The 22387-nt window shown below is 50.3% G+C and overlaps 4 protein-coding genes across 4 annotated transcripts; 2 read left to right on the plus strand and 2 right to left on the minus strand.

The window, feature by feature from the left end:
* Positions 1–1962: 1962 nt before the first annotated feature.
* On the plus strand, positions 1963–6151 carry ABOM_001256 (ABC transporter ATP-binding protein; the record flags this gene model as incomplete). Its single annotated transcript, XM_022528386.1, has 3 exons — positions 1963–2037; positions 2095–3040; positions 3105–6151. 3 exons carry the CDS (start codon positions 1963–1965, stop codon positions 6149–6151), a joined length of 4068 nt encoding a protein of 1355 aa, XP_022393838.1.
* A 327-nt stretch (positions 6152–6478) lies between these two features.
* On the minus strand, positions 6479–8394 carry ABOM_001257 (putative siderochrome-iron transporter; the record flags this gene model as incomplete). The annotated part of the gene is made up of 3 exons (XM_022528387.1): positions 6479–7413; positions 7477–8090; positions 8162–8394. 3 exons carry the CDS (start codon positions 8392–8394, stop codon positions 6479–6481), a joined length of 1782 nt encoding a protein of 593 aa, XP_022393837.1.
* A 1937-nt stretch (positions 8395–10331) lies between these two features.
* Positions 10332–18370, plus strand: ABOM_001258 (nonribosomal peptide synthase; the record flags this gene model as incomplete). Its single annotated transcript, XM_022528388.1, has 2 exons — positions 10332–10775; positions 10844–18370. 2 exons carry the CDS (start codon positions 10332–10334, stop codon positions 18368–18370), a joined length of 7971 nt encoding a protein of 2656 aa, XP_022393845.1.
* Positions 18371–19418: 1048 nt separating this feature from the next.
* Positions 19419–21914, minus strand: ABOM_001259 (uncharacterized protein; the record flags this gene model as incomplete). The annotated part of the gene is made up of 3 exons (XM_022528389.1): positions 19419–19634; positions 19700–19905; positions 20000–21914. 3 exons carry the CDS (start codon positions 21912–21914, stop codon positions 19419–19421), a joined length of 2337 nt encoding a protein of 778 aa, XP_022393846.1.
* Between the last annotated feature and the right edge of the window lie 473 nt (positions 21915–22387).

The following is a 22387-nucleotide window of genomic DNA, read 5'->3' on the forward strand; positions in this document are numbered from 1 at the left end:
TGAGGCCCGACCGCAGCCGCCAGTATTGCGCAGATCTCAAGCCATTCCGAGTGGGACTGACCACCGCCATATCCGTGGACCAGAATGCTCTCCACGGCCCGTAAAGTCAGTCTTCGAATTGCGCACAGCTGCCATCGATGCAGACGCCGAAGAAAAATGCGACAGGCATGAACGCCAGTCCCACACCACTTGTGGAAGTCGAATCTGTGAAGTTGAAGACCCAGAACACGGGCTTCCGTGTAGATGTGGCGGCTCACGAGGAGAAGGTTTAGGGCTATCTGATGTCTGGGGGTGTAAAAGGCGTGCGGATTGCGACATGGACATGCCCCAAGTACGAGAACGTATACTTTTAAACGCAACTCGATTGGGAGGCGTAGCAACATTGTAAGTGATGGTTCGTATATAGCAGTGCAATAGAATAGATACGGGCTTGATATATAAAGCTAGCGCTTTGAGACAATTAGTTCGATGTATTTTAACAATATAGGATGTAGTCTCGTTGCTTTTAAATCCAAGTATCTTTCTACAGGTAGTGCCGGCCCAAATGTTGCTATTAAACTAGCCAATAATATACCGCCACAGGAGTTATACTCCACGGCCTACAGCGGACTAAATCGAGCTTACGGACAGAAATCTTAATATTTTATGTAAAGCCATAGCTATCATATATCTTCTAAAGATTTGGTGTTTTACCGTCCTAAACCTCACTACTCCTCCCGGGACTAGGGCTTTAGTATAGGGCCCCTAGAGGACTCGCTATCTCATTTATCTCTAGAATATACAGAGCACTAGAAGTTTTAGTCCTGAGAGTACTTTAGACATATAGTATCGGAGCCCTTAAAAATCCAGTACTGATATCTCTAACTGTCTGGTACTGGTGCCCCTAACGGTTAATTATCTAACACTGGCTAGCATCTCGAAAAATCTAGTACTGACACCTTCCTAAGATACTCTTAAAAACAGTCAATATCTCGGGACCGGACCAGTCGGTAATCCAGAATTCTAGAACTAATTGAGAATATATCATTGATTAGAATCTAGGGTGAGACCTAATAAATAGATATAATAGATCAATATAATAGTACGTAAGTATTGATAAAGTTGGTACTATCTGACATTGTCCGTTAGCTCGATTTAGTCCACCGTACTTGACAGACTACAGTGCCCATTTGCATGACGCTCGAGCTTCATTTAGCCAGCCTTGCTAGAGGTCCATGACAGCAGTTTCTACATACATATTTACGTGCAGTACTTGCGCCGCGGAAATGTGTGTCCTATTCGATTTCGACCCTACGAGGGCGGTTCAGCGCGAATATCGGCTTTCGGACTTCTCCCGAGCCAGGTGAGACAGTAGGACTTTTGCGATTTTCGGGGGTCTGATTTGTGGAGAATTGGTTAAATTAATCCCATAGAGAAATGTCATTGTCATACTAGTTACTCCGTAAGGATCGATCTGCAAGCATCTACATAGGTTAGGTAATAATTTTACAGAGCCTTCCTTTCTGCATGGCTCAAATCACCACCAGCCATTTCGGGGTTTTGCAAAAACAAGGACCGGGTGAAAGTTGCATACCTCTCGGCGGGTCCTGCGGTCCCGGGACGGATTCAACTAGTGTATTTTACCCAACGCTATGGAAATTTAAATGTCACCTTTACGGTTATCAGATCATCTGATAGGGTTAAGATGATCACGCACATGGCAGTCCGAGGGGAATAGAGGGGATACTACCGTGTAGAAGTATGCAGGACTGTGACGACGATGGATACTCTCGCGTAATACCTGGCAACCCTGCAGAGACAGGATTTTCACCGGACGGGAAGCCAGGTCGGGTTAGGGGACTGGAACGGACCCCAGGCCAACACTAAACAGGGATCACTCAAAGAGACAGACACCACGGTAGCTCTTCGCCGATTCCCCTTGGCTGTGGTCAATTGCACGTATCGAGATTGTGCTTGTCCAAGATGTCGGCATCTGAGGCTTCGAATGGCAATCAGCCAGGAGGCATCCCAGAAAAGAAAGGACGAGGACGAGCAGTGGTATGAACCATCTACCATCTCGCCAGGCCGTCACTGGCCATGACTGACAGAGTATAGATCGAACATGTCTCGAAGTCCGTCCCTAAGGGCAAGGATATCAAGACCTTGTTCACCTTCATCCGCCTGTTGTTCTCGCTGAACTACACTGCACTTGATATACTGCTCATGGTCGTGGGAACCTTTTTTGCCATTGCCGCAGGGGTTCCGGAGCCATTGCTTGGTATCGTGCTGGGTCAACTGATCAATGAGCTTAATACGGTCGCCTGTTCCGCAACGCAGTACAATCCCTCCTCCGTTCGAACAAAAGTCCTGTACCTAATCTACATTACAATCTTCAATTTTGTCAGCATCTACATTTACGCGGCATGCTGGGCACTCGTCAGCGAGCGGCTGGCTCGTCGCTATCGCAAGGCATACTTCCGAAGCCTGGTCCGCCAGGAGGCAGCATTTCACGACAGTTTGCCTTCTGGTCAGGTCATCTCCCGGCTGGTCAGTGATATTGAGACGGTACAGTCCGGAACGTCCGAGAAAGTAGGTATCTATATGGCGACCGTGTCGTACTTCGTTACGGCGTATATCGTGGCGTTTATAAAAGTCCCCGTCATCGCGGGCATCCTCATCGCCATCGTGCCATGTTTCTTTGCGATGGCTCTCGTTGGCGGCCACCTCACCTCGCGGTATGGGAGCCGCGTGGGCAAACACATCGACCTGGCCACCTCCATCGCATCGTCCAGTCTGTCCCATCTCAAGATTGTGCATGCCTTCAATGCGCACCAACGTCTGGAGGATCTCTTTTCCTCGCACCTGTCGAACTCACAGAAGGATGCGTTAAAAAAGGCGGCGGTGCATGCAGCCCAGATGGGCACCCTCTTCTTTGTGGTCTACTCATCTAATGCACTAGCCTACTGGAAAGGAGCACATTTGATAGCGGACTCAATCGACGGCCGCAACTCCGGTGTCTCCGTGGGCGCGGTTTATACCGTGATATTTATTCTCATCGATGGTAAGCTATCTACCGACTCGACAGAGTGTCTCCCACTTCTCAGTTACTAACTACCGCGAAACAGCGTCATTCATCCTGAGCCAGGTCTCCCCCTATATGCATGTCTTCAGTGCCGCAGCAAGTGCGTCCGAACGCCTGTTAAAAGTGATCAACCGCCCCTCCACTATCGACGGCACCTCCGATACGGGGGAGAAGAGTGCCGACCTTCGGGAGGAAGAGATCAAGTTCAACGATGTGCACTTTACATATCCGGCTCGGTCAGAGAATCCCGTCTTGCAGGGTGTTACTTTCTCGATTCCGCCTAGGCAGCACACTGCTATTGTTGGTCCATCCGGAGGCGGCAAATCCACTATCGTAGCCCTCTTGGAACGATTCTACGACCCGTCTGCAGGAAGTATCTGTATTGGCACTCAGGACATTCAGCACGTCAATGTGGCCAATCTCAGAGGGCAAATGGGTTTTGTCCAGCAAGAGTCGCAGCCCTTGGATCGCTCAATAGTCGAGAATATCGCATATGGCCTGGTCGGGTCAGTCGAGCATGAAGACCTGGCCGAGGTGATCCTGGATATGAGTCTCGCCGGCGTCGTGACTGAGATTCAATCAGGGTGCATGGAAGAGGAAGCCCTCAGGAACTGTGACCCCAGAATCTCCGAGATTTTCAGACGCGCGAAGGCGGCAGCGGACAAAGCCAATGCTCTTTCGTTCATCGAAACACTGCAATTCGGGATAGCAACTGGTGTGGGCACCGCGGGTGGCCAGCTCAGTGGTGGCCAACGGCAACGCATTGCCCTCGCCACAGCTCTTGTTCGTGAGCCCAAGCTGCTCATCCTGGATGAGGCAACCGCGGCACTCGATTCAATGAGCGAACAGTTGATTCAAGCCGCCCTGCTGAAGGTAGCTGGAACCACCACGATCGTCTCTATCGCGCACCGGTTAGCAGCCGTTAAGGATGCCGACCAGGTTGTGGTCATCGAGAAAGGCCGCGTGGTTGAACATGGCTCTCCCCAGCAACTACTGGATAGTGGTGGCATGTATGCAAAGATGATTGGGTTACAGAGAATCGACAATGCAGAGGCTGATGGCGCGAAGGCGTTGGCCAGCCGTGCTAACACCCTTGCTGGCTCCGAAACACTGGAGCCAACTATTGACGAGAAGGCTGTCCTGCAGGAGAAGCAGGAACTCAACTTGACAACGGATGAGCCATCAGGTGAAGCCAAGAGGGAATCTAATACCGCGCACGCACCCGAAGACGACATTCCGACTCGATCAAAGCGCCTCACCACGAGAATATACTTCTCATTCATTCGCCCCAATCTTCTACTTATCATCCTAGGGCTGGGCATGTCAGTAATTATCGGCGGGAGCTACAGTGCAAACGCAATTCTCTTTGGGAATACTGTCGGAGGACTTAGCCCATGCAAGGGTACATCCAACATCCGACACAGCGGAAACTTGTTTGGTCTCATGTTTTTCATCGTGGGGCTAATCGAGCTTTTTGCAAACATTATTGGCGGATGCGCGTATGGATGGGCTGCAGACCAGACGTTGTATCGGGTCCGCGTAGCCTCCCTTCGATCACTTCTCAGCCAGAGCTTGACATGGCATAGTACCGGGGGACGAAGTCCGGGAACATTGATCGCATATATCACAGGAGACGCGTCGGCTATTAGTGGCCTAACTGGCACCACTATTGGACTTCTCCTCGCGACCACTGTCAATCTCTTTGCAGGGATAATCATCTCGTTCATCGTGGCATGGAAAATCTCCATCGTGCTGGTGCCCACAATACCAGTCCTCCTATTTGCTGGGGTGATGAAACTGCGAGTGCAGAGTCAATTTGCCGAACGGCACAAGAAGGCATTCTCGCGGGCCACGGAGATCACAGTTGAAGCGCTGGGGAACTTGCGTCTCGTTGCTGGATACTCGCTGGAGAAACAGCTCTACCGGGAGTTCCTATTCTCCATCCAGGGGCCATACCAAAGGACCATGAAGGCGATTACATGGGGCAACTTCTGGTTGGCAGCGGCATTTAGTGTGAGCAACCTCATCAGCGCCCTTGCGTATTGGTGGGGCTCTAAACAGATTGCCTCGGGACTCTACTCCCAGTCGCAGTTCTTCATCGTGTTGCCGGCGTTACTGTTCAGCACGCAGTCATGCGGCCAGATGTTAGCCTTAGCCCCAGATCTGTCGAAGGCAGGGAAGGCGGCGTCGCGGATCGTTGACCTCGTGAGCACACACTCCAACGAACGGGAATTCGGCGGTGGCGACGTCCATGGGGCCCTGATACCTGGACCGGGCAAGTCGGATGCGGACATCGAGGCGAACGAGCGTTCCGAATCCGTGTCCTCCGGAACTAGCCAAATGCCCGTGGGTGCAGAGCTCCGGGACGTGGAGTTCTCATACCCTACCTCACCGGATATCCCCATCCTCAAGGGCTTGAGCGTCACGTTTGAGCCAGGGCGATTCTACGCACTCGTTGGGCCGAGTGGCTCCGGTAAATCCACTATCTTTGCTATGTTAGAGCGTTTCTACTACCCCTCTGCGGGATCGATTGTCATCAACGGCCAGGATGTGACCCGTGTCCTGTCGACTAACTTTCGGGACGACATTGCTATCGTTCCTCAAGAGAATGTGCTGTTTGAGGGAACAGTGGCATTCAATATTGGCCTGGGGGCAAGACCGGGGCATACGCCAACACAGGCCGAGATCGAGGAGGCGTGTAAGCTGGCGCACATCCACGAGGTCATCGCGGAGCTACCTCTCGGATACGAGACGATCTGCACCCATGCCGGGAAGCAGTTCTCCGGAGGGCAGCGGCAGCGTCTCTCGATCGCCAGGGCCTTGATCCGCAAGCCCCGCCTCTTACTGCTCGATGAATCCACGAGTGCCCTGGACGGTGAGTCGGAAGGCAAGATTCAAGACGCCTTGTCGGGATTCATGGGCAAGACGACTGTTATTGCGATTGCACACCGTTTGCGGACCATCTATCGCGCGGACCGGATTTTCCTTATCCAGGGTGGTCGGTGTGTGGACCGTGGGACTCATACGGAGCTGATTGAGCGCAGTGAAATGTATCGCGAGAGTGTGTTGCATCAGTCGCTTGATGTCTGATGTCCGAGGAGCTATTAGGTAGATTAATCATATAGATATCAGGAGACATTATTGTCAATGGTTTATACAATCATAGAATACAATCACAAGTACTTATTGTAGCTAGGTAGAATTAGGATTATAGACAGGTGGCAATGTATTCAGACGCCGCATAAGGGTTAAGAGGCGATCTAACCCAGAAACAAAAGATCAATGACAGAAGTAGCGCTTGTCTCGATCGCAAGGGATGTAAACTATAGGCACGCACACCCACCACAAGTCTGGAGAGGAAGACATGGCCTCATCTCCCCTTTCACACAGCCTGCGCGTCCCACATCCCGTCCCACCCTAAAGCATGACACCCTTATTCTGCTTCTGGTCCACATTGAGATTCTTCCACACGGCAATACACGGGAAGCCCAAGGCAATGACGGCGGTAGTGGCAATGCAGCTGTACTTCTGGCTGTCGCCCCACGCATTGTTGATGGCAGTGCGCACTTCGGACCCCATGGGATACTCCATCTGCGTGATATAGCCGCCGAGATAGATGTCAACCCAGTCACCCTTAGCGTCCAGGGGTAATCCGTCCTGGAGTCTCTTGGGAAAGACGTTGGTGTAAACGGCCGACGCGATGGCGCTACCCGCCGCGCCACCTAAGCTGGCAAAAAGCCCTAAGATCGACAGCATCATCGGGACACCGTCGTGATCGGCGGCGCTCATGACTGCCATGTCCTGGCCAATAACTAACATGCCGCCGGCAAATGCGATGAAAATCTGGCACATGACAATATAACCTATGTTATCGTGCTCCCCGCGGAAATGGATCATCAGTCCGGAGCCAAGTAGCATCAAGGGGAGGCCGAAGAAGAGACACGCATTTTTGAAGTGTCGCGTTTGGCGGATATAAATACCAAACAAGGGGGCCCAGAAGCAGGACCCCACGTTATATATCTGGTTCATATATCCTGCGTTCGAGACGCTGAGGTTGTAGACCACCATGCAGAAATTGAGGAAGTAGAGATCCCAGGCCATGTAGCCAAGATTGAGTAGCGCGGAAAGTATACAAGCACCGAGAACCGTCCGCTGCTTGAGCAGGTCGTATCGGATGAACTGCTTGCGAGCGAAGAACCGCTCCCACGCAACAAAGGCAAAGAAGAGGAAGAATCCAATAACTAGCATAGCGATAAATGTGGCCGACTTGTATTGGGCGCGTCCGTAGGTGGTGAGGCTAAAGGGGAGGAGAAGCAGGATAAACGTTGCCATCAACAAGGCGGCACCGATTACTAGCATCAAGAAACAAATTAGCATGGTAGGAAGGTGTGCAGATGGCAGGAGGGCTTACTAACCGTCAAACTCATGAATATAATACTTAATCGATTGCATCCAGGTACGATCGCTGTGTGTTTTCTGATATAGGCCCATCTTTTGCGCCTTTCGTTCGTAGAATTTGAAAACGAGTGCGAGAGGCAGGAGGACAAAGGGAAAGATAATCGCAAATGCGCCGTACGCCCAGCGCCAGGTAGTCATGCTCAAGAACGACTGGGCGGCCAAAGGGCCTGTAAACGAGGTGCAAATAAACGGTGTATTCGAGAAGGCAAAGGCAAATGCCCGGTTCCGCAGACCTGAGGTATCGGCAAGGAAGACATCGAGAATCAGGTAAATTGCATTGTATCCAACCCAGTACATCACGTAGCCCGCAGCGTAGCCACTCGGCCCGGTACAAGATGCGAGCACGATGATACCCAACAGGAAAAGACCGGTAAATACCAGCATCCCTTCCGCTCGACCCCAGATATTCAGTATCTTTGCAATAGGGAGCTTCATCACACCACCGACAACTGTGGCTAGGATGGCAGCGGTTGAGATTTCAGGGGCTGTCTTGAAATTGGCGTACGCATTAACAAGCACATTGGTACCAATTGCCGAATGTAATGCTAGCATGAAGAAGCAGACCCAAATCCTAAAGTGCACCGGCGGTTGTTAGCCCCTTTACTCCAGATATCGCCCGATGGAAGCTTGGGGCGTCCATACCAGGCATATATTCCCCACAGAGCAGTTTTGCTCCAAACAAGTGCTGCCGCTTCGGCCTTCTTGACACCAGTCGCTTCACTGTCCGCAAGGTCGGCCGTCCTTTCTTGCAGCTCCTTCGCATCTGGGCTCGGGAGACTGGGCTTCTCGGGATCTGCTGCAGATGCCGTGGTCACCTGGTCCGGAGATGCATCCGGGGCGAGCTGCGTATGATTGAGCGAAGGCAGGTTCATCATGATGGGTTCCGGTGTCGACACCTGAAAATCGACCTCTATGAGAAAGAAGGCGCCAATAGGTTTACGTGAAAGCAATGATTCAGCCGTACGGCAGCAATATGTATGCACAAGGGAGGCACAGGTATGATCCGGCTACGACTGTGCCAGTGACTACTAGTTGCGCACTAGAGTTGAGCGCTACGATAACAGGGCGAGAAAAATTTTCATCGGCGTGGTCCGGCACTGCAACCACGCGACATCAAAATCCGGCCGACCAAAAACACAAGACTAGGTAGTTGTGATGAAAGCAAGAGATTGAAAATTACCAGCACAGGGAGATATCCTCTGTTAGTAATAGTGGGGCAATGCCAGCTTATGCTACCCAACACGCGAATTGATATCACCCCCAATTCACGCGGGAATAGGAGACTCTGCGCATATGGATGTGTCAACAACCTGCCAACCCACACTACGACCCAGCCTAGTCCATATAAGCCCTCTCGGCGCACAGAAGGTATGAGTGGGCCGTGAACTCCATCGCAAATGCTTCGAAGGCTACGGTTCCGGGTATCCCAGCAGCCAATGGCTGACGATGGGTACGTACCAGAGCCTGACCTAGTGCAATACTACTCATACATCGTATGATAGCTGCGTGACCAAGCGAAACATACATGTAATACCGGGATCATAACCAGACCTGGACGGGAAGTGGACATCACTGGGGCCCATAGGCCCGACTAACTTAGGGTCCAGGGACCAGGGCCCCTTGCTGCGGCGGCCGGGGCCGCCAATCAGTGTATCATATCAGATAGCAAGGAGTGGACCAGCATCCCTTATCAATCTAATCTGATATCTCGTAGCTAATACAAATCCTTGGCAACTATACTACATTCCGCCAGAATATATCCCGGTGAGATAACGGGCAAGAATCAATGGTAATCTGATGTGTCCCAAGCTCCACTCGGTATCATGCCCGCCACTAGTGCCGCAGCGATGTAACGTGGGATCAAGAATCTAGCGGTTCCTGTGAACGTGAGCAGTTCTGTTGATGGAGAATCTTTCCACGTTAGCGTGGATCCGATAGCAAGACAATTAGCCTATGTCTGGAATTGTTCGGCTGATTGCTAACCCTGTTGTATGCCCCGATGAGTTCCTGCACTTCGGAAACCTCTACTTGAAACTACCAGCGCCCACGTCAAGGGAAATCAAGCACGATAGATAAACTGTTCGTTTTGCCGTCGGAACTACAGGGTCATCCAAGAGAGTGGCGTTTAGACCTACTTAGGTATATAGCCGTTTGGTGGCTTTGCCATTGGGGTGGTTGAGAACAGTGGACTACGTAGAATGTGTAGTGAGTTGCGTCAAGACGGTTCGACGAAATGGCAAGCACAAGCCGAATTGGATGCTCCGCTCGATGGGACTGACTGGAGGTGGCATTAGGCTGAGTTGACGGCGCTACCGGAAAATATCGCAAGTGCTCGGGGCTGCCAAGATTCCATGTCTCGGACAGAATCCATATTCCTACTGCGTTACAGACCCTGTTTAACGTGTAAGTTTCTATCTTTCCCGGGATTTTGAAAATTACCATCAATACGCCCAGCCATCAGGGTCCAAATTCCAGCATCATTCGCCCCCAGAGTATGAAGAACACACCCTCTACCAACCGAAAGCGGCAGATACTGTTCGTTCTTCATTTGGTCTCTTGCCCGCGGTGGCTCCTCTTACCAATGGCCGCAGGAACGAGGGGGTGACGATATGCAATAGGTGGGGATCACCAGTTTCGGCGCCTAATTCGGAAGTAAGACTGTGTAGTGGTGAGGGATGGCGACGGAGGGTCGAGTGGTAGAGAGCATCACGCAGGGGACTTAGTAGCCCTCATCTTTGATATCTTGTAACAGCAAGCCAGTACACAGTCCTTGGTGACAGTCAGAAATCCCCCCCTTTTTCACGAGTACAAGATGGCACCAGAAATGAAGACACTGCCAGATCTGCAACCAGCACCACATTGGCGACACATGCAACTCCCAGTTACTACACTTCCAGTGCCGCCGACAGACTGCGTCCATGGCCTGACTACTGATCGTAGTGTGAAACGATTGGACATCGGCCGGTTAAAACACCTGCACCATGAATGCGGTATCGATTCCCTGATCCAGAACTACACTCGCGCGATCATGGCGGTGACTGGTCAAAATCACATTGCCTTTTGGATAACTGTGGACGACGAAGGATCAACTGCCAAACGTGGTGTAGTCATAGCAAAATGTGCAACAGACGATACCATGCCGCAGTGGGAGGCGTTCGAGGCCACCTTGGAGGACTATACCGAGAGGTCAGGGACCATGGAGTTTGGGCTCTGGATCATGCGTGCAGGAGAAATCGACATTGATCCGGAGAGCTCTGTAAGTAGGAATCATACATCCCTCCAGGGTCAGGCTCCTTGGCTAATGATTCGTCCACTTCTTACTAGGTCCGATTTGCGTTATATGTCAATCTTGAATCGTCGTGGGCAGAGTTCAAGTATCCAGCAGATCTGCAGTGCGGAGCAGATATAACTAGCATTGTTCGGCAGCTAGAGGTATACTTAGAATGTATAGAAGGAGAAGGGGACAGCACACAATTCTGGAGCAAGGAACTACAAGACTTTGTCACCATCCCAGAGAGGCAATTTCCAACTCTCTCTTGCGAACGCGTGACGGTCACATCAGCGACTCTTCCCATTCTGTCGCAAAGTCTTGCCATGGGCACAACTTGGGAAGAGCTGGAGTCTCTAGCGCAACGGCTCCAGCTGCAGTCAACAGCTTCAGTGGTTCGTGCAGCGTTTGCATATATCCTCGCCGAATATCTCGAATCCGATAAGGTGCTGATAGGGGAGAGAGTTTCGGTGGACGTCGAGCCTACACAACCCGACACAGCCGTACCTGTCCCAATCTTTGTTACTCAGCCTACCGCTGAAGACTTGATCCGTCAAATTGATAATTCTATCGCGAGGATAGCCAGAGTGCAAACGATATCCCCAGACCGCCTTCTGGAAATTCTTAATTGCCCTTCATCGCCGGTCCCGTACAATGCCTTCTTCACGTACCATCAGGCGATGGGACCCGGCGAAAAGGCCGAAGATGATGATACAAGATCTGAATTTTCCATGGCCTCTATTGGGTTATGCCTTGAACATTCACAGCAAGGGATACCATCTTGCACTCTTTCCGCTAGACGGGATCTGATGGATGTATCTCACCTGGAGCTAGTATTGCGCCAGATAGACTCCTTGGTGACGGCGATACTTGCTCGGCCCACTGAATCGCTTCAGGACCTCACTCAGACACTCCCGGAAGACCTCCTTTCCTCACACTCACCATTGGTGAGTGAGGAGCTCCGACAAGCCCCTCACCTATCGCCGTCTCACTGGGTCGACCACTGGGCGGCGTCGAATCCTACCTGGGTTGCCTTGGAAGTCATAGAAGCAATCAGCGACGATAGTGTACTATCCAAGAGATGGACGTACCGCGAGCTTACTGAGACATCTGATCGGCTCTGCACATGGCTCGCCCACCAAGGATGGTGTAATCGAGTCATCGCAGTTTGTCTAGGCCGCTCATTCATAGCGTACGCACTGGTACTTGCCATCTGGAAAAGCGGTAATTGCTACGTTCCCATCGCGGAAGATCTTCCTGAGGCCCGCCAGGTGTTTTTGCTAAGCGACAGTGGTGCTACTGCACTATTTGCCGAAAAGGATACTGCGACAAGTCTCATACCTCCAGACGACTGCCGGGTGATCGACATCAACGACCACCAGTTCCTTGAAGAGCTGGACACTGCTGAGGAATTAACGGTAACTACTGCAAACCCAACGGATAACTGTTACCTTCTCTACACCTCTGGATCTACTGGCATGCCTAAAGGAGTCCTCGTCAGCCGGGGAAATCTATCCGCCTTCACTGAAGCCCAGTCGGAGTATATCTGCCGGGATGTTCCAGACACGCTGGAATTGCAGGGCAAGGGCGGCTATCTCGCGCACGCTAGTCGGGCCTTTGATGTGCACATCTGCGAGATGGTACTCGGCTGGCGCCATGGGCTTCGCCTGGTCACTGCGCCACGGACCATGATTCTGGATAATCTACTACAGGTTCTCAGACGATTGAGGATAACCCATGCCGGGTTCGTGCCCTCCCTCCTCGAACACACAGGGGTGAGCGCTGAGCAGTTACCTGATTTACGATATCTGGGAGTTGGAGGGGAGAAGATCTCGGAAACGATCATTGAACGGTTCGTCGGCAAACCGCGTATTGCGCTGGTGAACGCATACGGCCCTACTGAAGTCACAATCGGGATGTCTAGCCATACGGTCACAGCAACATCTACAGTGCGCAATATTGGGACCGCCGTGGGCAACATCACGATTCATGTTTTTGAGCCGGAAACAACAAAGTATGTCAAGAGAGGTCAGGCAGGAGAACTCTGCGTGACAGGGGATTTGGTCGCGAATGGATACCACTGCAGGCCCGATGCGCAAGGCTTTACAGATTATCGGGGGCAACGAATGTATCGTACTGGGGATATAGTACGTTTGATGGCCAATAACTGTATTGAGTACCTGGGCCGACGAGATAGCCAAGCCAAAGTCCGTGGCCAGCGTCTGGAACTTGAGGAGGTATCCCTCGCCGTCCGTCGGTGTGCGGATCGCCCAGTCAATGTTACTTCGATGGTGACGCCTTCCCCGATCACAAAACGTCCTCAGTTGGTGGCCTTCATAAGCCCGTCGAGGGACCGACCGGACGATCTCAAAACGCAGCCAGCGTTTTTAAAGGCTGAATATCAGGCCTGGGTGCCGGGAATTCTAGAGCGTTGCCGTGAAGAACTGCCCGTCTATATGGTGCCTAGTGTTTTGCTCCCCGTCAGCTTCATACCCATCCAGATTTCAGGGAAGGCTGACAATCGCCGCCTGGTGGCCCTTTATGAAAAAATACCGGCGTCGGACCTCCACCTGCAGACGCGAATGTCCGCAGCCAGGGCGCCCGAGCCAGACTTACATGCTGTTTCTACGTCATTGACGACAGACGAAGAGAAGATTCGTGACATCCTTTGCTCGGTCGTGTCAGTGGACCGCAGCACGGTGATGAAGACAACCAGTATTTTTCAATTAGGGATTGATAGTCTCAGTTCTCTCAGTGTCGCTGCGAAGATGCGAGAGGCAGGCTACCAGTGCGCAGCGGCGGATATCCTTGGTAACCCTACGCTGGCACAGCTAGCATCTTTGCCACTTTCTCGTGCAGACGGCGGCCTGCAGTCTAGTAAGTATTTGTGGACAAGCCAGCTAGCTGAAGCTTCGCGGCGCTTGGAGTGCCTGGATCAGTCCTTCCGACAATTGCAAAATAACATCCCAAACTCCTCTATTGCTGTCGTCCGGCCATGTTTGCCCCTTCAGGAGAGTCTTGTATCCAGTTCCATGGGAAGCCTGACCCCTCTGTATGTCAATCATATCATGTGTCGCATAGGTTCCGACATTGTGCTAGGGGACTTGAGGTTAGCATTTGAGGATCTGATACATGAAAACGAAATATTGCGCACATGCTTTCGTGTCATGGACGACAAGGTCGTTCAAGTGGTCCTGAAGCCTCGGGTGGCAAAGATATCTTGGGAACAGGTTGCTGTTGCGGACGAAGAAGCGGCCCAAGTCTATTTCCGCAATCGCCAAACCGAAGTCGCAATCAAGATCGTTCGCAATATCGAGAGCGAAGCCCCGCTCCATATTGTAGCTGCTTCGTCAAGCAACAATGCCCTCCCGGGGTGGTTGATGCTGTCCATTCACCATTCCATATTCGACGGTGCCAGTATGGGTGTCTTGCTTGACCGGCTACACCATCATTACACTGGGAAGACAGCCATGCACACCAGAGACCTCACCCCTCTTTATAGGCATTTCGTCACACCTCCCCAAGAAGCAGCCGAACGATTCTGGTCTAGCTATCTCACTGGCGCTCGTCCCAGTATCGTGGAGGCTGACAGCCCCTCCAACGCTTCTTACGAGATAATTACAGAGGAATTACCTTTCAAGCTGTCCATGATCTCTAAAGTTGCTTCCAAAATATCCACCACCACCCCAATTATCTTGGAGACTCTGTGGGGAATATCATTGGCAAGGTATTTGGTTGAGACGGACGTGATATTTGGTCGGATCATGAACGGCCGAAGCATACCGGTCGAGTCAGTCGAAGAAATGCTGATTCCCCTTGTAACTACTGTCCCGAGTCGACTTCGGCTTCCCTCTGGATCGTCAAGCCTAGTTGACCTGATCAAGGCCCATACTCAGGCTAGCCTCGCATCTCTACCTTATCAGCATACGGCACTCCGCGACATTCAGCGGTACGCGCAAGCCCCTGGCCCATTGTTCAACTCCATGTTCTCCTATATAGCAACTGCCCCAACATCACCCGCAACTGCGATGTTGGTGGAAATGGATAGCGTTATGCCGGCCGACTACCCCCTTGCATTAGAAATCAAAGCGGAATCGGAGTCAGACAAAGTGACTTTGCGGTTGAGAGTCACCCGTGGCTCTTGTCTCAAAGATAGCGCTCGAGGGCTGATCGACGTCATGTGCATCATTCTCCAAGGGTTGATCTCAAATGGAGATGTTGTCATTGAAAACGAAGGAAGGTCTCAGACACAGGAACGACAGGAGCCAAAATGGGATGAAAGCCGCTGGACTGAATGGGAAACAAAACTCCGCGAAGTCGTGTCTGAGATTACCGGCCTTCCTGAATCCCAGATTTCAAAGAATATTTCTTTCCTTGCTTTGGGAGTTGACTCAGTTATTACAATCCGTATGGCTCGTCGCTTGCAGGAACAAGGCCTCAAAGCGTCTTCTAGTGATATTATGCGGTATCCCTCGATTGGTGCTCTTCATAATTATCTGCAAAAGTCTAATGCGGTGCCATCCATATCACCAGTGAAGGAGAACATATCGGATCCCAGTATATGCATTGACTTGTTCCATGAAGACGACTCGATTGTCGAAACATACCGCTGCACGCCTTTGCAGACCGCAATGATTGGCCAATGTCTGAGCTCTGAGGGCAAGGCATATGTTCACCACCATGCAGTCATCTTAGACGGCTCAGTCGATCTTGAACAGTTGGCTAGTGCGTGGCAAGAGGTTGTGGGACTCGCAGATATTCTCCGAACGACATTCCACAGGAAGGAAGCCAGTCATGATTTCCAGGCTGCAGTTCATCAACACTCTCTTGTACAATGGTTCCATCAACCTGCCGTCGAATCACTATCTGAAGCGATTGAAGAAATCTCCCAGCGTGTAGCGTACCCCGACATCAAAAGCTTTCAAAGGCCTCCGTGGCAAGTCACGATCCTGACTGGGATCTCCCAACGGCTGATGGTGGTGACTATGCATCACTGCCTCTACGATGGCTTTTCTCTGCCACTGCTTTTTGACTGTGTAGATAATGCGTATAGAGGCCTGTCAAACCACGTTGACTCATTTGCCTCTGCAGCACGCAAAGTCACAAGCACCGAGGAGTCATCTGTGAAATTCTGGGCCGATACTGTCAAAGGCTACCGGTATTGCAAAGTGCCACTCCCACCAACTGCTGCAATAGAGCCCTGTGTCCAATCGGCTGAGGCTACTGTGCGGATTCCAGTCACTACTTTGCAGCATCAATGCCGCTGTCTTGAGGTTACCTTGCAGACTGTCGCTCTACTCGCGTTTGGTCGGTCCTTGGCGACACTGATGGGCCAGCGGGATGTGATATTCGGTCATGTAGTTTCTGGACGAGGACAAGGTATCGATGGTACAGGATCGATAATTGGTCCACTTTTCAACACAGTGCCGTTTCGCCTGGTACTCGATCCAATTCTTCAGAGTACCCGTTCAGTCCTGCGTCACATCCAGCGCTTTTCTGCCGACGCCCAGAGTCATCAGCATGCGCCACTGAGTCTAATCCAGAAGGGCTGGCGTCTGGATAGCCACAGTGAGGCTTCCTCGCTGTTTGAGACCCTCTTTACCTTCAATAAATCAGGGAATCAAGACACTGCGTCTGTTTTTCAGCCATACCTTGCTGAGCGTGCACCGGACACTCCTCATTATCGATTAAATGTGGAATTTGAGCAAAGGCCAGACTTTCTTGTGGTACGGGCGTCGTCCCGCGATCTCCTATCAAATGGCGATGAGCTGGATGCCTGGTTACAGACTTTAGCTCTTGGTTTGGAGAAGATCATTTCCCATCCAGATGCCCCTGTGCTGAGCTTTCCTCCTGAGCTCAGGGCTCTACCTCTGGCTACTGGTTCTATTCAGGATGTAGGCAAGCGGCCTACGGATATTCGAGGTCTGGAGAACCATGCTAGAATCATCAAACGAATCATCGGAACGGTTACACAAACACCGATTGATCAGATCCACGAGGACAGCAGCATTTTTGCGCTGGGCGTGGACTCTATCTTAGCAATCGATATCAGTGCTAAGAGCCGAGGGGCTGGACTGAAACTCTCCGTCAGTGACATCCTTCAGGGAAGAACGGTCCAAGGAATTGCGATGATTGCCGCCAACAAGATAAAAACACCCTCTGTCCTGCCGGAGACTATCACTGATGGCAGATCTACCATCAGTGCAGACGCAAAGCAACAAGCATTAACTGCCTTGTCTTTAGGGGAAGATGAAGTTGAGGTCGTCTTGCCCTGTCTCAGCGGCCAGATGTTCTATATATCTTCTTGGCTCGATAGTGGTCGACGACTGTGGGAATTCACATTTGCATTTACCAGCCGCGTCCGACTGGACCCGGGGCAATTAGACCACGCCTGGTTATTTCTCCAGCGTCGACATAGCATTCTTCGAACATCATTCGCCGCCGTTTCTGCAGAAGAAATAGTGCAGGTGGTATGCAAGCCGTCCAAGGTAAATCGAGGGCTTCGCGTGGAGAGTCAGCCATCGACGGGAGATCTCCAATCGACAATCCAAGGCCTCACTCGCGATATTGCGTGCAGTCCGTCTGATCTCTTCATGCCTCCGGTTCGCCTTTGCCTGGTACAGCACAAAGACTCAGACGCTCTTCTGCTCACAATACATCACGCGTTGTACGACGCCTGGACGATCCCGATGTTGATCGGAGACCTAGAGGCCTTGTACCTGAGCAACTCCCTCCCACCCCATAGTAGCTTCCCCGCTTTTGTGCATCATGCCCAGCAGACAGCCGGTTCTACACTTGCCGATGCTTACTGGAAGCCGGCACTCGGGGCTGGCCAGCGTACAGTGTTGGGAAGAAACACCCCCAGCGCCGCGAACCCCTCACAACTCCTCTCATCTCAGCTCATTTACCCTCAGGAGCTTAAGATTGTCGAAGCTCGGTGTCACCAGCTTGGCGTTTCCGTGGCCTGTCTTGTCTTACTAGCCGTCGGTCGTAGCTTGGCACGCACCGCAGACGTGACTCATCCTACGTTTGGTCTCTTTCAATCCGGGCGTTCAAGTGAATATCCGGAGATACACCGTGTAGCAGGCCCGACTGTGAATATGTTACCGTTTGTGATCCCAGATGCCCTTACCCGCCCTATGGTCGGGGCCCTCGAGGCTATACAGCATGATCTAGGCCAACGTGCTATCCATGATCAGACCAATCTCCGACAGCTCCGCCAGAGAATGAAGGAACTTGGCAACGACCTAGAATTCAATGTCCTTCTCAACATAGTCTTCAGTAAATCCACGGACAATTCAACCCGCGATGCGACTGATCCTCTTTTCACCCCGTCACCCATTGGTTTTGAGAATTACTTAAGTGTTGAACAGCCGCTGGCCGGTGCAACATCTGTTGACAAGTTCCGGTGTGATTGGCTCCCTTGTGAGAAAAATATATACTTGGAGGTCAACTACAACGAAACAGATGGTGAGCTGCATTGGAAGGTTGACTACGCAGTAGACTCAATGACGACACTTGAGGCCCAGACGCTTTTGGAAAATATTGGACAGGAGATGAATCTCATTATGGGAGACTCGTGACTTAGGGCATGATGCTTGGTCGACGAAGGGATGGACAAGGTTGGTTGCGAGCGAGTGTAGTGGAATAACACTAGCGGTCGGGGTAGAAGGGGTGACATCTTGTCATATTTGCCCTCCAGAGATGTGATATATTAGTAAAGGCCATGAAGTCTACTATGAGAACCAAGACGGACGTTGGCTCCAGCATTAGTTATGGCTGTCTAAATGACCCATGGCAGGTAGCTAGGGCTCACAGGTTCTTCTCGGCGGGGAGAATACACAGTCAATGGACTTCACGCACGAGTCAAGCCAGATAGAGATATTTCTTTTGGTCTCTCTATTCTTAGTAGTTTTTTGTCTCAAGTGATGGAAATCACATACTCGTGATTTTAGCACTCTACAGTGTGTCACATTGTAGTTTTTATGAACCATAGCTACATAACTGGTAGCAAGATCAATTGTATGTAAGGCGATAATTAGTTTTCTACCAGTCAGAAAAACTGCGTTGTCGTGATTCTTGCAGTCTCATTCCAAAAGACTAATATTGTTTACTGTTGGCCTGTGAACCCTTATAAGTTTTTGTAAGTCTTATAACTACCCTCCTCCTACTGTCTTGGCCCCCAAAATCCTTTCTATAGATACCAGGACTTCTTAGATTTTGGTATCTTCGGTCTAATGATTATCCTTGGACATATATAGGAAGCCTCGAGAAAGGGGTTCAAACCTGTGAGACTGACTATAGGGCGGTTGCGATTTCTCCCAGACAAACCAAAATAACATCACCACCCCTCATGAATTCCACATATCTTATATTTTAAATCTATTCAAAATACCGAAAAATCTATATTTCTATAGAAAATCGACAATAGTCTGATAATTCAAATGTTGAGTAATTTTATATTCTAACATGTTATATCCAGAGTATCTTAGTAAAATATATACACACTGACCTTCTATGACAGATACCATATCTACTGGAGTAATAAATATAGCTTTATTAATATGAATTTCCAAGTGTCCTGCATTAAAATATCTACTTTTATAGTCAAATTAAATAAGTCTATAATTATCATGTCTGCCGGCGGAAATCGATAAGACCAGTTGTTGCGAGGCCGCTATGAGCCGTACAAGGGCTAAAACCAGGTCGCTGCTCCACCAGATTCACCAATGATGAGAACAGCTTCTCTTTTCCATTATCCTCTCCAGCCATGGCATCATTAGCCAACGCGACAATCTCCTCCCAAGCCACCCATTCCCAGGCGTCACACTTCTCCGGCTCCATCAACTGCCAGGTAATCGTATCAGCCATACATCAACCCACCTACATAAATGAATGAGGAGGGCACTCACCTGAGGCTCTATAGGCTCTCCACATATACTCCCGCTCACAAAAACTGTCATGTAATGAATGCCCTCGCACTCCATGATGTTATTGGTAGCTGTTAGAAATTGCACATTGCGGAAGGACAGGCCTGTCTTTTCAAGGACCTCCCGCTCAGCGCAGTTCTCGAAACTTTCGCCGAATTGGAGATGGCCACCGGGTAGAGCCCATGTACCTGATTAAAGGTTAGCATTGTATCTTAGGCTAGCACTATGGGGATAGTGCGTTGTATGACTGCGGAGTTGAAGTATTGTATAAATGTGGCTCACCTGCGCCAGGGTTGCACTTTCTCTTGCCTAAAAGGCATTTGCCCTCTTCGTTGAGGACGAAGGCGCCGATGCCAACTTTTGGTGCTAATCTGCGCTGGGGCGGCGCCCCATCTGAAATATTGCCCTGCTTGAACAATTTAACCGGCCATTTTCGAATCCACCCAGCTACACTTTTTTCAACGGATTCCAGCGTATATGCTGTTCCTCTTTGCCAATTCGGGTCTCCTATTCCTAGGGAAAGCTTATCCTGTGCTTTTGCTGCCTTATCACGCTCAAACTTTGCCGCCTGGAGTCCCAACTCCAACGTTGCATCCACAGTAACACTGGGCAAGGTAGTTGTTTTAGCCAGTTTAAGAATAAATATCATTTGCCCGGCTGTAGTGTCTTGATCCAAGGTGACCTGGATACTCCGCGAGTTATCTCTAGCAATATTCTTACCAAAAGCCGTTGGTCTTATATTGCTCGAGTACTGAATTAAATCCTTCAGCAGAGTAGTTTGAGAGGATGTCATGATATGACATTGAGCCTTCACAGGTGATCCCGGTATCTCTGGCTCCAGTAGTACAAGGAAGTCAGTGGATCCTTCATCTTCTGGACGGAATCGTATCCAACATTGCTGTACAGTATCTCGGGAAAGATTGCTGCTTATAGCAATAATAGACTCTTCTTCTGACCAGCACTCTTGTGGCTCTACTTCGATCAGCTTTAAACCAGCTTCACTAGGATCCTCGATCTCAAAAAAAGTGCTAGAACCGGATAATATAGTTGTTTTTTGTTGGCGCTCCGTCTTGATATAAATTTGTCGAGCGGAGGTGGCAGCGTTAGGAACCGAAAGTAATTGTGAACAACGCCCTTCCGGTCGAATGTATTCGCCAGATAGGCTATAGCTGAGTGGAATTCCCACCACCACCCTATTACTTCCATTTAACCCAGGGCCACAATTAAGCAGTCCAAATAGCTGGCCAACGGAGTCTGTATAAAGCGGGAGGTTTGATCGAACACATCCGCCATCAACCACTAATATTGCCGTAGACTTGATCCCGCGCTTTCCCGATAGAATATGGCCGCTGTTAATAAAATCGGCTGGAGAGGTTGCAAATACGCCCGCAGAGATTATATCGTTAGAATCAGCGGACGCAGGTTCCGTCGATCCCAGGCCCCATGCAAAAATCGAGTCATCTCTGGTTTTTTTAATAAGTTCTTCTTGTAGGCGGATGAATGCGCGATCACCCTCGCCGTAGATCATTGGCATCATAATATCGAAAATCCCAAGAAGACAGTAGGCAATATCTTCCCTTCTCTTTGTTTCCCTTCTCGAAGCCCAGGACATGCGTTGTGCGATACTCGCATCTATCAATTCCTTTGTCCCTCGTAGAAAGAAACGGGGAATGCCAGTTGCCTTCTCGATTAGTCGCAACATCTTTAGGTCTCTTTTACTACCAAGACTAGTCCACCTATAATTGTAGAACACGAGATTCTTAGGTGCCAGGAGTTCTTGTAGTGTCCAGCCTCTATAAAACCAACGACTAGTGGAGAATTCAGACTCCACATGCGGGTGATTGATCTCAGCAGTTCCAACAGTGACATCGGCAAGATAGGCATAACAGATTGTCGCCTTCTTATACCACCGAAACATGGAGTTGATGGCTTCACCAAGTTCCACTGAATTGGTTTTATCAATGCAGCAGGTGTCGATCCATACATAATCAAGGCCATCCTTCGCTGCCTGTTTGCAGCACCCCTCGAATTTGATCGGCCAAGGCTTAGCACTGGCACACTCGGCATTCCCCCCAGTAAGATCGTGAAATGATACTTCGTCCTGATCATTTCCCCAAGTATGTGACAGTATAGCGTATCGAGGCACTTGCTCATTGAAGGCTTCTAGTCTGTAGCTCTGCACGTTGATAAGACGCATGGTAGTATTTTGTGCACCATCGAGAGTAGATGCACAGATGATAATCCACAGCTCAGTGACGAGTAGATAGGCAATAATAATAATCCACTTTCGAGAGGGTCCTTCGAGACGAGCCAAAGTTACCAACAATTACCGTCCGGGTATCTTTCTTCATTCACAATATACGATTTTTTTTTAATAGCATTGAATTCCATGATATTCATGAGAACAGAATGATGAGTAGGGGAATTGGCTACGCTACGGGCGGGGTAGAGCCGATTCAATGCCCACTCCACTGTACACTTGTCACATTATGATTGAGCTGCAGATAATATCACACCATGTTCACAGATCGGCGGTAGAAGAACAAGGAGTGATATATGATATATTACAAAGTTGGTTTACACTGTATATATCCTGTGGATATATATTTAGCTAATGCATGTTTCTGCAGCTGTTAGTCGCCCTTTGGCAATGGTGTGCTTGTCATATCC

This window comes from Aspergillus bombycis, assembly GCF_001792695.1.
Source record: "Aspergillus bombycis strain NRRL26010 chromosome Unknown contig00005, whole genome shotgun sequence".
Classification (NCBI taxonomy): Eukaryota; Fungi; Ascomycota; class Eurotiomycetes; order Eurotiales; family Aspergillaceae; genus Aspergillus; species Aspergillus bombycis.